The sequence below is a fragment of the Eublepharis macularius genome, chromosome 5 (genome assembly GCF_028583425.1).
Source record: "Eublepharis macularius isolate TG4126 chromosome 5, MPM_Emac_v1.0, whole genome shotgun sequence".
Lineage (NCBI taxonomy): Eukaryota > Metazoa > Chordata > Lepidosauria > Squamata > Eublepharidae > Eublepharis > Eublepharis macularius.
Window position 1 is genome coordinate 131605576 of NC_072794.1, and position 17801 is coordinate 131623376.

At 39.8% G+C, this 17801-nt stretch overlaps 2 protein-coding genes across 4 annotated transcripts in view; one reads left to right on the top strand and one right to left on the bottom strand.

Moving 5' to 3' along the window:
• Positions 1 to 9425, top strand: part of PHF20 (PHD finger protein 20) — a 46165-nt gene extending 36740 nt beyond the window's left edge. For 2 of the 3 annotated variants that reach the window (XM_054980242.1, XM_054980244.1), the window contains exons 15-18: positions 923 to 1118; positions 3716 to 4115; positions 5280 to 5463; positions 7585 to 9425. In XM_054980242.1, coding sequence (XP_054836217.1) covers positions 923 to 1118; positions 3716 to 4115; positions 5280 to 5463; positions 7585 to 7727 — 923 coding nt within the window. In that variant the 3' untranslated portion in view covers positions 7728 to 9425. The remainder of the gene's footprint in view (positions 1 to 922; positions 1119 to 3715; positions 4116 to 5279; positions 5464 to 7584) is intronic. The other variant, XM_054980243.1, reaches the window with a different exon arrangement.
• A 1130-nt stretch (positions 9426 to 10555) lies between these two features.
• On the bottom strand, positions 10556 to 16184 carry SLA2 (Src like adaptor 2). The gene is made up of 8 exons (XM_054981239.1): positions 15983 to 16184; positions 14551 to 14706; positions 13758 to 13836; positions 13376 to 13462; positions 13061 to 13164; positions 12487 to 12636; positions 11176 to 11308; positions 10556 to 10874 (listed from the first exon to the last, which is right to left on the bottom strand). Exons 2-8 carry the CDS (start codon positions 14642 to 14644, stop codon positions 10724 to 10726), a joined length of 798 nt encoding a protein of 265 aa, XP_054837214.1. The 5' UTR covers positions 14645 to 14706; positions 15983 to 16184; the 3' UTR covers positions 10556 to 10723.
• Between the last annotated feature and the right edge of the window lie 1617 nt (positions 16185 to 17801).

Genomic DNA, 17801 nt, shown 5'->3' on the forward strand with positions numbered 1-17801 from the left:
AACCCTGCACCAATCCTTTTTCGTCATTCTTTCTAGAAGTTACTGTTTTTGCTTTCAGTAGGGAGAGCAAAGAGCAGCCTCTGCTGTGGCTATTGAAGAATCCAGCTGTGATTGTGATTTTCTTGTAGTCTGTGACAAGAAGTTAGCTAGTGTGTTAAAAGAGTCTGTAGAGGCAACAGCAACTTTTGCCTTACCACCTTAGGAATTTTTGAAGTATCAGTTCATTCAAATAATTGAATACTTTCTATTAACAAAGTTAACTAGGTTTCAGATGCAGAACTGTGTGCAGTCCAATCCTCTGTGCATTTTCTCAAAAGTTCTGAAATGCTCACTTGAAGCTCACTGGTGGCTAGATGGTTTCAGGTGGGTAGCCATATTACTTAGTAGTCAAGAGCAAGAAGATCTGGGTCCAATAGACCAACTAGGTTTCCAAAGTATGAGTGTTCAAGAGTCAAAGCTTCCTTAGTCAGTTTCCTCAGCCTTTTGCAAGAAAAAATTTCACTGGCTTAGAATGAAACTGCATCATGGGATCTTCATTTGGATTTTCTCCCTCCCATTCACTTTTATTTACTATTTTTAAAAACTTGGAAAAACTAAAATACTACTGAATGTCATTTTTTAGTTTCGTGTTATGACACTGTGTAAATGTGAGTAATTCATTAGTTACATGGGTATCCCATCCTTCCTCTCAAGAGCTTGGGATCAATTTACATAGTTCTCCCCACGCTTAAAAAACCTCTATCCTCATGGGAGGTTCTACTACTAAAGTTTTTGTGCTTTCAGGGATCTCTCAATAAAACTTCATTTTAGTGTTCCTTTCTTGGAATTTCCAATTCATGAATAATATGAAGACTTAGTAGAAGTTGAGGAAATTTTGCAAGCAATTTTATTTGTCATTCACCCATCATTACTGTTGCTTTAGGTAAGCGGTCCAGCTTGAAGTACTGGTATGAGAAGGAGTGGCTATGCAGCGGTCACATGCATGGCTTAGCATTTTTGGGAGAAAATTATTCCCACCAGAATGCTAAGAAAATAGTAGCTACACACCAGCTTCTTGGCGATGTGCAAAAAGTAATAGAAGTACTGCATGGACTTCAACTGAAGATGAGCATTTTGCAGTAAGCAGTGTTTTGACACTCTGAATTATAGTTGTAATAGATTTTGAAGAATCTCATCTGTTTTTTTACCTGCTGCTTTGTGGCATAGTGGATTTGGGGGGTTATATTTGTAGAGGTTTTTTAAAATCAGAATTGAATTTCTGTATTTAATGTTTGAATATTTTTAACTGCTTTGAATACTATGAATGTAAATATAGAGGATTTCTAAAGATTTTTAGATTTGTTTCAAATAGTGTCAGATGTACAATAAAAACTTTGGTTGAAACAGTTGAAACATGCTGTTTGTGTGCAAATACAAGTCTTTGGAGTAAGTGTGGTAGTGCAGGAAGATGTCATGGGTTGGATTGTATAGATCCATTAAGTGTTTCCTCTGACTTAAGGAACCTTTCAGCAGTATTAGAAGGTTTTCACCAAGTTCCTTGTTCAGGAGGAAATCACCGCTCCACCAGTGGGACTAATGCAGGGTTGTCATGTGAAAAAGATAACTATAAACCCATTTGCAGATTAATATAGTATAGAAATTATATATTGCTTTTATTTTTTTCTGCACACCGACAACTTTTAGTCAAGCATATATTACTTCTTAGACCAAATTAACAGTGATAAAAAATTCAGATTTTCTTGGTAAGATGACATGTGTGAAACACAACGGCTTTTGAATTCACTCAAAGCAATAGAAAGGAGGTCATTAGGCTTGTCAGCTTTATTACTTGGCTGTTCTCCTCTTGAGCAGAAATTAACCATTTTCCATGCTTAAAGTGCTTGCTCTGAATGGATCTTCTTATTTGGAGGAGGCATGCCCAGAGCAGCAGCTCTTGCAGAAATACAATGGGTAGCCTCCGTTGGGGAAAGATAACTCTGCTGCTGTAAACTGGGTTGGTTAGATTATTTAGCTGCTTCTCAGGAAGAGATGTCACAGAAAATGCAGTGGCGCGTGTTAGTACGAGAGTGCCAAATAAGGTACACACAACACCGATCTTACACGAGCTGCATTGGTTGCCAATGGAGTACTGGATCAGATTCAAGGTTCTGATATTGGCCTATAAGGCCTATGCAGACTGGGGCCAGTGTATCTACGGGACCATCTCTCCCCATATATTCCCCGTAGGACACTCTGATCAGGGGACAAACTGCTGTTGGTGGTCCCTAGCCCCAAGGAGGCCCACCTAGCCTCGACTACAGCCAGGGCCTTTTCAGTTCTGGCTCCCACCTGGTGGAATGCTCTGTCTGCTGAGATTAGGGCCCAGCAGGACCTACTGTCCTTCCGCCAGGCCTACAAGACAGAGTTGTTCTGCCAAGCACATGGCTGAGGCTGGGCCTCCGCTGGCCTGAAAAAAGGGTTGTATAAAATTCTAACCCTCCCTGTGAAGGCTGTCCACCATCCTGTTTTTTAAATTTGTAGGTCTGATTGTTGCTGTATGAAGAGAAATATGCTGCTGTTTTAATGATGTTTTAACATAGATGTCATAGATCCAGAGCCATGTTAGTCTGTAGTAGCAAAATCGAAAAGAGTCCAGTAGCACCTTTAAGACTAACCACCTTTAATGTAGCATAAGCTTTCGAGAATCACAGTTCTCTTCGTCAGCTGCACATCTGACGAAGAGAACTGTGATTCTCGAAAGCTTATGCTACAGTAAAGTTGGTTAGTCTTAAAGGTGCTAATGGACTCTTTTCTGTTAACATAGATGGATTTTTTATTGTGTTTTAATAGGTTGTTATTCGCCCTGAGCCCGCCCATGGGGAAGGTGGAATAGAAATTTGAAATAAATAAAAATAAATCCTTCTCCACATCAGAGGAACCTGATTGGCTCATACCGTGCAGTAACTCATGCAGAGATGCTGTGGGCCAGCCTTCTTTGTGAATGCGTAATTGAGGCTTACATTTTTTTCCCTCACTGTACACAGTTTGGGAATTTACTGAAATCCCTACTTGAGAAGATACATGCATTGATTCTTTCCCAGTCACCAGGAAACTTTGTTTTCGGCTGAATTAATTTTACATGTGTTCTGATTATGTAATTTATTTCTATAAATTCCTTGGAAACTCAAAGCATTTGCTCCTCAAGAGCAATAATTGTATGGTTGTTGTGGCTCTTGTAGATATTGCATTAGGTGGGATCCATGACCTGATCAGCCTTTTTTTTTAGAACTGTAAATAGTACCTAGAGTGACAATCGGGATCAGGGCTGCCACACTTAAGGTGACTAACTTTCTACCTGCACTGTTTTCCCAACGTTGAATAGCCTGTTCTCCCGAGCTGCTATTTACAGGTTTTAAAGAACTTCAACATCTCCCAGTGTTGCATCTAGTTACTTACTTTACTTTTGGTAGCAGGTTCATGTAGAGTAAGTGTTATTTAACTACATGTGTGTTCAGAAACTTTGTTAAAATTGGTATATCAGTTCTTAGCTCAAATCAGGTTATTCATTACTTACATTTCATAGCATTTATCAGCACTGGGAGGTTTAAAAGAAGGTACTTAAAATATCCACAGAACCAGCATTCAAAGGATGGCATTATTTGACTCTCAGAGTAAAAGTATACCATCTGATATCTTTTTGAGGGTGACTTTTTCATGTTTTTACATTTTTAACCAGAAGTAAAGAACATCCTGACTTAAAACTCTGGTGTCAACCTTGGAAGCATCTTGAAGTAGATGAAAAATCTCCTAGCACTCGCCTTGTTCACATTGAAGAAAACTGCTGCAAAGAGGAGACTACAAGTTACAGAACTTTTAATGGAACAACTGAGAAATCTTCTGCCATTCCTTCTGTAGAGGAATCTTATATCACTAGTGAACACTGTTACCAAAAACCTCGAGCCTACTATCCTGCTATAGAACAAAGACTTGTTGTAGAAACCAGAAATTCGGACATAGATGATGGTGTCAACAGGATAAGAGAGAATGGAGATGATACTATTGTAGAGAGATTAGGATGGGAGCTGGATAAAGAAATATGCAAGCTGGAGAATGAATCAAAACATAACTACTCTAAGGTATGTAATATCTGGGATTTTTCTGGCTTTGAGCCGAAGAGGAAAATAATCTGCTGCTAAAGCAAATGAAGAGACAAACATCATACAGAGCCGTGCACATACACTGAGCCACCCTATTGGTTCAACTGCAGACCATTTGGGGATTCTGAGTGACATGTATTTCCTATTGATTGATAGATAAATTGCAAAAATAAAAAATGTGATTTGTAAATATGAATATATTTACATTGTAAGGTACTTTAATCTGAAGCCATTTATAATCAAATGCTGATGACTTCTATGCAAAATTATTCAACTGGAGAAGTGTGAAGAATTAATATGCTGTGTATTGTTTATTCATTCCACTTACATTCCACCTTCCATGGAACACAATATGGCATGCATAAAGTTCCTGGATGGCCTCTCATTAAGATTCTGTTCAGACCTAAACAGGTTTAACTTCAGTAAGGTTGCCATATCAAGTGCCTTCAGAACATGCCTTGGTTTGTATTATTTAGAAAGTTGTTTGCTGATCCAAACCTGCTGGTCTTTATCCAAACATATTCCAAAGACTTAAGGGTGGTGCTTTTGTAATGGAGCAGTGAGTTCTACCAATTACCACGGTAGACCCCCAACTCTGAAGTTTGATGTCTTGTTGGACCTTTCAGGAATCACCACCCACTCTTAAGAAAATACAAGGGCACTTAAGTTTGCTTAACAGTATTAGATACAGGCAGATAGGATGTAATTTTTTAAAGCTGCCTTTCAGAATAATGCATAACTATACAATGTAACAGCGCCTTAGAACTTCTGCAATGATTGCATGTAAACCAAGTATTGGTACATTTCCTTCTCTGAGAACTATTTTAATGTGTTTTCTAATACTTCATGTGTATTTGCAGTTAACACTTTTAATTCTGCCTGAAGAAGGGTTTAAAAACTTGAAACACATTGAAAAGTTCTGTAGACTTCATAGTCTTACTGAAATTTCAGTACATTTGGACTGGTTGAGATATTTGCTAGTCTTATACTCCAGTAAAAAAAACTGTGTGGCTGTTGAGAATCCTAGAAATTACAAACAACCAGTTATACAGCCAAGTACTATTAACTCCTGTATCTATAACTTTAAAATTATATTAGCTGATTCAGTGCCTATACAAAACATTAACTTTCATATTTTGGCAGGTAAGAGAAAATATATCTAAGAAAGTCACGTCAGAAGAAGCTATTGAAGTGAAGCTTCTCGAGAAGGATAAGGAAGGAGTTGTGAATTCCCAGCTGCAGTGGCAGCTTAACCTTTTAGCCCATGTCGAGTCTCTCCAAGATGAAGTCACACACAGAATGGATTTAATTGAAAAGGAACTGGATGGTAAATACTTTGTTTTCTCTTTTTCCCCCAAGATCTTCATGAAATTTAGTTCTTTGTGAATCCCTGTGGTTAGCACTGATTTATGGTCACGTAGCCTAGGACCCACTTGAGTATGTAGAAAAACAATTCTTCAGTGCCCTTCTTATAAATGAATAGTAATGGCAGGGGGGGATGCAGGTAAAGTGAAGCTGGGGTAGGTCAGGTCTTTGCTGAAGAACTGTGCCCCAAATACAGCTTGAAATGGAAGTGGCTTCACATATACAGGAAAAACTGGATTCACCCTATAACATAAAGTTTATAACAGAAGACGGGCAATAATGGATGAACTACTTTAAAAGTGAATGCCTATTTGGAGACAAGGATGCAGTTACAGTAGTCTAGAGATGACAAATGCTAGTAGAGCAGATTGAAACATTCAGAAGTATGTTGTGTACGCCTTATGGGCTTGATGCTCACAATTGGGAACTTTAAAGATACACCACATTAGTCTTGGAAGATTTCAACAAATTGCTGAGAATCTTACCAAGACGGTTGTCCCCTCTCCCCTTCCAAATTGCACAGTTGCATTCTGTTGGTTGAAGTATGCCAGTTACATCTCAGGATTTAGTACTGTCCTCCAAGATAACACCTAAGATGTATTCAGCTGACTCCTAAACTAGGAAGAGGCAGCTGCAACATACCAATGTTTTGTCAAGAAAGCATGCTCTTGTGGTAGCCTTTTCTAGTATCATCCTATAAGGCTTTCCTTAGATTCAATTTGACAGCATTACTGCATATTCATAAAGTAACACTTTCGAGACCCTTGCTTCATTCCAATGATTTGTTTGGGAGCTTTTCCTTTTCTCTTAGGAGAGCTGCTGTAGCATAGCGGTTAAGTGGCTGGGCTCTGAGTCAGCACTCTGCCATGAATTCTGCAGGTGGCCTTGCTCCTCTCAGCCCCAGCTGTATTGTGGGGATAATAGTAACACTGACTTTGTTCATTGCTCTGAGTGTGGCACTAATTTGTCCAGAAGGGTGGTATATAAGCACACTGTTGTTGTTGTTGTTACTTTTTGAGTTTCAGTTAAAAGATACATGTTTTAGTATTACAAATGTTAAACCATTCAGAAAACATTTCAGAAATAGCACATTTTTGCTAAAGGGAATTGAGGAGAGAAAGTAGGAAGCATATCATTGCTTTGAAGAGTGTGCATTTGCATACACAAGCGAATGTCATAAAAATTGCTTATGCTTATAGGATACTGCTTGGTTACAGATAGTAAGAATGATCCCTAAGGGGCATATGTCATCATTCTTTTTTTTTAAATTAAGTATCTGAAAAAGGAGAAATAACTTGTGCTGATAAACTATTTGCATAAAATATAATCTACTAAAATTATAGTTCAGTCCTGAACAAGTTTACTTAGGAAGTATGTTCCATTGAGGTCAGTGGAGCATGTTTTCAGGTAGATGTTCTTAGGATTGTCACTAGACAGTAGTGACTGATCCATTTATTTACTTCATTGTTACCCAGCTTTCATGCTGAGAGTCAAAGTGCATTACAATTAAAAAAAATATATTGATCAGACAGCAAGGATCTTCAATAAATAATGCAGTAGGAGTCAAACAGCAACAAAAACAATAACCACAAAAAGTCTAAGACACGACAATCCTGTAATGTGGAAAGTGGGTTTCAAAGGCAGGAGACAATGCAGCAAAAGGATGATGATACTTGCAACAAACATTGCAATAGACCACAATCCCATCCCTTTATAAAACCAATCACTTGAGCTATTCCATTATTTATTTATATTTCAATTTATATACCTCCCATCCCCAGGGGCTCCATTATACTACAGTTCTAATCCCTTTTTAAAAATGGCTTCCGAAAATTCTGTTCTGCCCATTCTGCAAAATGATAGAAGTATGGGAGCCTTTCTGACTTCCTCAGGCAGGCCATTCCGCAAGGTGGGAGCCACCACAGAGAAAGCATGTGAACAGGTAGTTATTGATCTGACCCATTTGCAGAGTGGCACCTTCAGAAGGCTCAGTGCAGATGAGTGAAGGTGTCGATATATGGATATTTCAGTATATATGTCAATAGATGGATATGTATGAACATGAACATTCTTTCTTTTGCAGTTTTGGAGAGCTGGTTGGATTATACTGGAGAGCTAGAACCACCAGAACCACTAGCTAGACTCCCACAACTCAAACATTGTATAAAACAACTCCTCACAGACTTGGGCAAAGTGCAACAAATAGCGCTTTGCTGTTCAACATGATACTGGACAATTCTTCATGATGGCTGAGGCATATCAATGATGAACACTCTGTTTAAGCGGAATAGCATGCTTGTTGCATGTGATGCAGAACTGACTTCAGGGAATTGTTTCAAGTGTTACTCTTCAAGAACAGTAATGAGATTGCCCTTTTTGTTCATTTGACTTTTGCTAGGCATTTTTAACATTGTGGAAAGGGATTTATTCTTGTCTTCAAGGACAAGGAGCAGGCTGGCAATAGACTTCTACTCCTTATATCAAGTTATTTAGAACTTAAAGATTAAAGTTCATTGCATAAATACACTGACAAAATTGTGCCACTGGAGAACAAAGTTCTAAGCCAAAAATAATTAGTTGACCAAGGTTGTAAATTACATTCTGCATAGTTTATTTAAGTGACTAGTGCACCAGATTGAGTCATATTTTATTCTACTGGTTTATACATAACCACAGTATTTAATCAATAGATGATATTATTTTCAAGCCTAGCAAATATGAATGTCTAATTTTATTATAAACTGTTACAAGAGATTTGCAAATAATGACCTGAAACATGTCTACTATTTTAGATAGATGCAGTAGAAGGTCACAATTTGGTTGCACTTCTTTTCCTAGTAAATGATTGTTTTCCATATTTATCATGTCATAATAGCATGCCTTTTATGGTACTGGGAAACCCATTTATGTTGTACTTCTGTGCATTCTTGAATTTCTGAGTCTGGCCATGCTATGCCTCCCATGATATAATACTGATGAGTTTTGCCCTCATGGTAGGGTACAGAATGGTCTGTGAGATAAACGGTGTACTGCAAATTCAGATTTAGCCATGGTCTATGATAGACATGGTGTAGTTTTCTACCCAGTTGTTAATAATTTCCATTCCGGTTATAGTTCCAAATGTAGTCTTCGAATATTATAAACTTTCTCCTTGTAGACACTTGTAAATGTGGTTTTGGGAATCAGTTTATTTTATATATGTGTAAACGAAGCCTCAAGATCTATGCATGAGGTACTGTCCCCAAAGCAGTGGGGTATTATGTTAAACAGTATGTTTTCAAAAATCCCTTTTTGTACTTTTATTTTTAGTTTCCTTATTTGTATTTGTGAGATCAAAGTGAAAATGCTGCTTAAGATGAAGCTACATTATACAGTACCATCTGGAAACATTGGTGTATTGTATGTGTTTAAAAAACCTTTTGCCTGCAAATCATATTTCCATACCTGATTTTTTTTCTTTTTGTTAGACAACACCTGGGACAAAAGGTTACATTGAAGTGGACAGGAATGGGCTATTCTTGCATTGACAGAGTTCTGAATAAGTTGTATTTTTATTACCTTGATATCAGTTGTTTTTGACACCAAAGTTTAAAATTAAAGCACATTTGTGAGTTGAAGGCCCGTTTAAGTGTAAATTGTTAATTATGGATATAAATCTGTAATGCTTATATGCTGCAAAAATTGATTATGTATACTTCAGTTAGCCAGTGTTGTTATAGGAGTAACATTGACTACTGTTAACACTTTGACCAGCTGATCTCTTTCAGAAAGGATAACTACAAAAAGGCTTTTGTGCCAAGACTAATTTCAGGGAATAATTTGTCTCCAGTTTATTGGCACATATTCATATGAATAACATCTGTACAGCAGATAAAATTACTTTGCTGTAATACTTGGAATAAAGATTATGTGATTGTTAAATAACATCTGACTCTTAAGAAACGAAGTACTGAAGTTGTGAATGTTTGCTCGGTAATGTTGGTTATAAAGAAAACTCCAACTTTTCAGTAGCAAGCTACAAACAGATGGATGACTAAAGTTTGTGATGCTTTGGATGCTTGACCAGGTTAAAGTTGTTGAGCCAAGGCTATTTAAACCATTTTGAAAGCATAAATAGGTAAGTGGCATCAGCCATCTCTGCCCACAGACTTCTGCATCCTAGAGACAAGGCTCCATGTGACGAAGGAGGGGGCAAATTGCTTTCCCTATTACTGTAGGTAGAGCAATTGCTACATTCCTGGAAACTGGCTCTTTTGTTCCCTTTTCCCAAGAGACCTCTGCGGGGTCAAGTACATATGAACAAAATGCAGTACAGTGGACTGCTATAGGGAAAGGGAATTTGGTTAAACCTCTTCTTTACCAGGAGAATAACTTGTTGCAGCAGAAGAATCAGTTTTGCTTTCCTCTCTGTAAAGCACCTTGTGCTTGCTACATGTTGTTCATAATGCTTCCTGCATTCAGGGGAGAAGTCCATTCAAGTCCTGCAAGTGTTTCTGATAAATCTAACCCTTTGCTTTCAGCTCATACTTGAGGAACATGAAAGGTTTTTTAATGTCTGTTATTTGAATAAACAGGATTAAGTACACTTTACTTGTTTGACTGTAATGTTCAAATGGTTAATGCAAGTGTGTGACTAGTAGTATTTTAGTTTTGTATGATCTTAAGCTATTTCAAGCTTAGTCCCCCAGGTATAATTGCTCTGCAGTGTAGTTGACAATAACTTGTCAGTGAAGGGACTGTGTAGGGCTTTGAATCTTCTTCCTTTTTTTCTAGTCAGAAGTTACAAGGTGAGACACACACCAAACAGCCAAGATCCCACAGAGCAGGTGTGCTGTATTGAATTGGAACAGAAAATCCCTGCTAAGCCCTGAAGCAAATGGGGCCTACTTAGGTAACTCTAGGGCACACACCTTAAATGTATTATGAATATTTGTGTGATTCTTGTTAACCAAGATTAGACATATACAGGGAATTTTGGCAACACAGCCTCAAAACTAAAAATATGCCAGAGGTCTCTCTGAATGGAATCATACAATTTTTTTTATTTACTTTGGTGGTAAGAGGTGAGAAAAAAATAAACATGGCAGTTTGGACTAAGGAGCATCCTTCTCGAAGTGAGAGAACACTGGTCCTCCTGCATTTAATAGCAGCGTGTTATGAATGATGATGGATATTCTATGTTCCCCTTCAAGTTCTGTGGGACAAATAGTTCCCATTGGAGATCAAGTGTCCTTGCATTTCTTCCCCTTTTTGGTAGATGTGTCCTCTAAAGGCAAGTCTTCAGTCATTAACAAGTAAGAACTGAGGGCTTCCCGCAGGCCCAGACTGATGGGAGAGTCTTCTGGCTGTGGTTTCTCTGACAACAGTTCTGAACTGGACAGGAGAAAAGAATTCTGATTGAACAGGTTGTGAAGTAGAAGATTGAACATTTTTTCTCATATGAAGAATGAGATTACTTTGTTGTAAGTAGAACGGTGTTTGAAGATTGATTTGCCCTGTAAACAAGACTGTCTTATTAGTTTTAGGAAGCTTGCTTTACCTTTACTAGCAGACATGAAATACATTCCTTCCAGAATAAGAACTAAGGGGCTTTATGCTTGTGGACAGAGACTAGTTACAAAAAGCAGCAATTAGGTATCCCACTCGCCATTGTCACTTCAGGCCCTTTACGTACCTATTGATCTCCTGCCAATCGAGGTTTGGCATTTTCACTATCACTGGTCTTGAAAGGTTGGGTAGGAAGCCTGAGTCAGATCCTTGGATGAAGCATGGTTCTTGCAGGCAGCAACATAAGCCATCCCTACTGTCTAAAAGCAAAGAAGGAGAATTGCCTTAGATGTGCAAAGTCCTGTCTGGATCATCAAGCCTGTTGTCAATCATATTTATTCCAGCTGGGTTTTTTTGGTTAACCAGATGATAGCCCTGATGTGTTCTTAGAAGCATCTCTGTCATAATGCCAGTTCCCAGTATTCTTACACAGTAGCAGAGTGCAGCCAAGAAACACTACTTAGGAGAACAGTCTCAATGGCTCAAGCTCAAAAAGAGTCCAGTAGCACCTTTAAGACTAACCAACTTTACTGTAGCATACGCTTTTGAGAATCACAGTTCTCTTCGTCAGATGCACAGCTGACAAGAACTGTGATTCTCGAAAGCTTATGCTACAGTAAAGTTGGTTATTCTTAAAGGTGCTTCTGGACTCTTAGATTTTGCTACTACAGACTAACATGGCTAACTCCTCTGGATCAATGGCTCAAGCTGCACTAGGAATTATCAGGAGACAAGCAATGTCATCATTACCCATTCAGAAATCAGGTTTAACTCTGGGACTTAAGTCCAAGCACCTTTGGCTGGGTTAGGAAGCCAAATTTCTTTCTAGAGAAGGTCCATAGAGGTAAAGTTAAGTGCACCCCTCTTGTACTGTTTGTACGATGAGGTGGTTTTGTGGGGTAGGATGAGAACAGTTAGTAGTGTGAAAGCAGGTAGGTAGGCTCATGTCTGAAAAACAGCCCTTCCAATCTTCTCTGCTGCTATAGAGTTTTAAAATAATTACTCCCCAGCCATAAGAGGTTTTCCCTTGTTGACAGTAGCACCTATAGCGGTGGAGCCCTGAATATGTCCTCATGTACACATCCACATTTTTTGCCATTGGAGCCAATGCTGGCTGTTCATTTATATGTGGTATAGGTATGTGCTAATTCTGGGGACCAAACCTGCTTTGGAATGAGAAGCAGTATTTACTTAGAAGGACCACATAGGGCTGGCATTTTTACAATGAAAGGGGACCCTGACTTTTTTGCTACCTTCTCCCTCAAAGTTTCGGGTATTTTGGTCATAGAAAATGAAAAGCTGGATTCTGCTGTGAGAAGACTTGTCTAGTTGACCCATATACATTATCTTGTGTAAAAAGATGGGGTAAACTTTAAGCACAATGGTTGGGAAGACTTGTTTTTTCCCTTTTAACAAACCAAAGAAGTAAAGAAGTTACCAGAGTAATAGTCCACCAAATCCTGCAAGCTGGGGAAAGTGAGGCGGGAAGTGATGTAAACCCAGTTGTTTTCCAGGCAGTTAATACGATAGTGTTTCACAGAATCGCAGGATCCACGCTGTGAGTGTCTGACAGACAAGGAATAGCAACCTGTTTACAACACACAAGAGAGTTCAGTGGCATGCTCAACTTGATGCCCTGACTTCTATAATGTAAAGCAACTTCATATGGACCTATGAATTTTTTAAAAAAACTTCATTAAGGCTTTTTGAAAGTGATAATACTGTTCAGGGGATTTTACTGATTATTCCTTTAAGATTCTAAGTTAGGCTTGGTTTGTTCTCTGATCACTGCTGCTTATTGTCATTTTGTCTTGATTTTATGCTTTAATTTTTATTCATTTTGTTTTTTAAAGTTAGGGTATTATTTGCTGGTAAGTGACTCAGTGCTTTTATGGTGGAGGGGAGGTTATACATCTTAGAAAGAATTCCATATTTGTCCTCATTCTTCTAGAGATGATTAACTTCCTTTCCTAGAGTTTGTTCATAAGACTTCCAGGGACTCGGTCCAGTACCTTTCCTCATTTGACTTTTTCTTATCAGAAAGGAACCTTCGTGGTTGGAAGGCAGCATCAATAGCTCCTCTGCTTTTTCTCTGCTGATGCCCTCAAAGAGCCACCTGAAAAGCAAGCAAGCATTAACATGTTTGGCGCCCGTAAAACCTGCCCCATACAGGTTAAAGGGATGATAGACTGATTCCTCAGAAATGTGCAGTCCCTTGTGGGGGTGGGCCATTTGGTACACACATACTACCTTATAACTCCCCAAGGCACCTTGATCAGTCCATGTATTGCTGTTAACAAAATCAAAGTAAAAGTAGCATCTCCTACCTGTGAGAGATTTTGGCTATGCAGTTGCTAGGTACATAGCAGTTTTTGCCAGTTGCCACTGATACGACTTTCCACCATTCACCATCCCTATAGGATCGAAACATGCCCATTCATTAAAGTTTCCTTGGGCAAAAGCCATACACAAGCGTAAAACTACAAAAGACATTTTGACATCAGCCGTCTTGGAGATCTTTCCTTCCCTGCTGTCAAGGGGAAGTGGCAACTATTACGGAAATTAGTCTAGTGCTGTGAGAAACAGAACCTTCCACACAAACAGTAATTTAGCCTTTCCTTACACATCCAGGAAGGAATCTTGTTCACCATGTGGAGGAAGGTGACAAGGGTTTGGTCTTTTAACTTCTCTGTTACTGCAAATACTCACTCGGACAGCAGATTCAGCTGTTCCCCCATCTTCAGTATTGGCTCTACCTGGCCAAAAGGGAAGTTACATACTGCAACAGCTATAGGAATAATGACAGTCACAAGTCAAGACAAAACACACATGTAACAAAAACTACTAAGCTCCAGAAAAATCAATAATGGGATACTCTTTTTCCCCGCAGAAGGTCATCCAGCCAGGATTGTCTCAAAAGCCAATCTGAAACCAGAATGAAATTGGTCCAGATAACTATTGCCAACCACAATAGTCTGGAGTTGTGTGGCCACAACTTGCTCAAGCATCTCGTCTCCAAAGGGGCCATTTGCTGTTTGACAACAGTTGTTTACATCTGCAGGCTCTAAAGAAGCATTCACTACAAAAGTAGAAAAAAAACACAATCCCCTCTGGATTGATACTTTAAGCCAAAATGGGTAAGGACAGAGTTGTGATAGGATTTCCTTACTCAAACAGCATGTCCATATCCTTGAGCCTCAATAGCCGAAATTCATGCATGAAAACCTGGCAAGATTACATTCCAGTGACATTCTGGATCTGATATGCTGTAACAATCCCATCATGGGTGCAAGCAGTTTTAATCTGCAAAAGGCCTTGCATTACAGACCGCTGTCCAAGCTGGACTCAATTGCTAAATTTAATCATGCAAGTCCTACTTCTGCCTCACATGCAACAGACAAGAATCACATTTAACCACCTCATCCACCATTAATGAGACTTAGACCTAAGATCACAGTGAGGCTGCTTCCAAAGTCCCTGAGCCGAGACTGGTTTGTAGCACCTGTTTTCCTTGGACCGAGGCCAAGAGGTTGGTGGTTTTCTGGGACTGGCCAAGTAGCAGCTGGCTTCCTTCTGCTGGGCAAACTTCCCATCATAGTCCTTGGCCAACTGGTGTGTCTAAGCAACAGCAATGTACTGATTCAGTGCAGAGAAAGGCCTTTAAAAAAAGTCAGAAAACAGTATGGAACACAACTGGTACTTCTGAGTGGGGAGAATATATACGTTTTGTTCTGAGAAAGCCCACAAAAAATGTTCATTCTAACAGAAGATAGACAGTAATAGTGGAAGCAGGAAGTGACTAACCCTGGGATGCACAAGAACAATGGAAATCATTAAAGCACTTATCCAGTGAGGGATGATTAACCCCTCAGGAATGTGTGGAGGCTATCTGGTTTACTGCTGCCAGGAGTATTTTAAGTGGGGGTGTGAAGGATTAAATTTGGAGCCTGCTGCCTGTGTCACCAAGCCACTGCTCCCCTCCCTAAAGCTTGGAGTGCTAGAGGTTCAGTTCCTGAAGTTCTGTAAATTGAAAGATCATATTTGTCATATAGGGAACCATGATTGCTCATCGATAAAAGAGAAAAAGACTTTGCATATGCTCAAAGGTGTCCTCTCTTCTGCTGCTAATGAGCAGTATCCAGACAGTACAAAAATCAAACCGAGTTCTTGTGGCTGATACTATCCCTTTGCCCAAAGAATGAAAGTGAGGAAAAGGAAGTTACCAGGTGATGGACCTACTAAGGAAAAGCAGTTTCCTGTTGATAGACCAGCTCAACAGTTACTCTTCTCCACCACCTCCATCTGCCTTCTGCCATGCAGTGTATGTTTTCCTTGCATCAACCAAGTTTCCTCTTGTCTGAATCCCCCTAGCAAACCACTCCCTGACCCACTCTGGTGGACTAGAAGACAATTGCTTGGGAATCTCTTCTTCATCCCTGTTGTCCTTTGAATGTACGCTATAGACACCCTGTAAGAAATTGCATCAAATGTCTGGAACTTCAGTTATACATTGCCAATCTATATTTTATTTATATCCTGCCTTTATCCTCAGTTGGGACCCAAGCAGCTCACATCATTCTCCTCACAACAGCCCTGTGAGGTAAGTTAGGTGAGAGGGTGCGACTGGCCCAATGTCACGCAGTAAGCTTCCGTGGCAGAGTGGGGATTTGAACCTGAGCCTCCCAGATCCTAGTCCAACGCTCTTGACAACTATGCCACACTGGCTTTCAATATTAAGAGCATCATAGCCACAGCAGCACTTCTGGCCATATGTCTTGTAGGACGTCTATTGACTGGCAACCAATATTCAGTGAGTGAGTGGTTGCAATCCATGCACTTCCAGAATGGTATGCAGCGCTACTGATTCTGCAGACTATCTTGATAGGCTATATCTGTTATATAATATGGCACGCCCAAGAGTGGACATCACTTACCCGTCTGTCATGAGATGATGATACTGCAAGCAATAAACGATTCTTTTGCAAGATAGGAGACTTAGAAATCGATGGAAGCACAGTCTAGTCCCAGGTCTGCAGGTTGCAACGGTTGTATGAAAGATCTTGGCTCACCTCAACACAGGGATGAGCACAACAAAATCCCAGATTTATTTCTTGAAAGAGGATGCCAAAAACACAACTCCTTTCCAAATTATCTGTATGCATCCAGTCTTCTTAAGCAGTATCAATCCCTTGCTGCAAAATTTTGAAGGCAACAGTCTGATCCTGAGCAATACTCACGCAATTCTTAAAAAACAAGTAGCAGGACCCTCCCCTGACGTGCAGATTAGCTTGATAGTTTGCATCTACGAAAGTGCTGCCAAGGAAAGCTAACTGCTGAGAACCCACAAACTGCTCACATTTCCTATGACGCAAGTGGGAAGGTGTTTGGTGCGATTTTGTGTGTGTGTGTGCAGAAACCAGAGGATGTAATAGCCTGCTCCAAACATGCTGATATAACAATCTTTAGCTTTCATAGTCACAAAAAGGCCAGAGCATCTCATTGTTGTATGAGACTAGTACCAACGGCCTGTTACTCCAAGTAAATTATCCCTTGGCTTATCCACAACCTGAATGCTAAATACATTCTGGAGACTAGTGCAGATGGCTTACATGTGTTTTATTATGAATACGTGCTCCTTTGTGCCTTCATAACAAACACAGGCTACATACATTATAGACATAACTAGGTTACTTTCTCCCAATAGTTTCTCTTCCCTCTCTGTTTCGATTCTTTTGGCATTCTTTCTGAATGTATGGATCCTGGAATGAAATGCAGAAACAAAGCCCATGAAGACAACCCCTGTATCAGTGACTTTGAGACCCTTTTCCTGACACAGATGCCATTTTCACATTGGATGTTGGCACACAGAATTAGTGGCTGTACATTCTTGCATCTTCCTACTGAGTTGCAAGCAGCTGTGAGAGTTCTCTGGGCAAAACAGCAAGTATTTTAGGAATAAGTAAAAATTAAATAACTAAGACCGAGCCACTAAGATGCTTAGAGCAAGCTGCCAACTTTTCCCTGAAGGATTTGGCGGCATAGAGGATAGATTTGTGTGTGTCAGTCCTTGTTCTATGAAGTTAGCAATGGCTATAGCAAACCTGCACAGGGTGCAGGTTCACCTCTTGCTACAAGGAACACAGCAGCACAGATCCAGATGTATTGTTCAGGTAAAGAATCTCCCATGCTATACCTGCCCAACACTTCCAGGGAGGTACTTAGTGAGCCTGGAGGCAAGCAGTGAGCCAGTCTATGTGTACATATGCACTTTCATTGTATTTAAATGCCCATCATACAGAAAGGCCAGTCATACAAGAGCAAAAAGGATATGCCCATGAGAAATACAGGATCGGCCTCTTGCTTGCTGCTTAGCTCGCTGCAGTCCTCCTCCTCCTCCTCTGCAATCCTAGGTTGGCTCCTAAGATTGAAGTCCAGCTAAGGGAAAGTGGCCCACAGCCTATAGGGATTTGAAACAGACTGGGGGAGGGGGGTTGGTTCAGTTCCTCACCCATGCCCCTTTCACTAGAACCTCCCTCCCCCCCTATTTTCAGATTGCCACAGACCTGGGTTTCAACACATGGATCTGTATGCTCACACGTTTGACTCTGAGTAACATAGTTTGCCTGAGAGTCCTTGTTTAGTTTATAGAAACCATCTGGTTATTAGAAACTATGTTATGATTACAAGCATAGGCCACAAGAGATCTTGTCTTCCTCGGAAGCCTAAAAATAGACTCGTATAATCACTGCCATC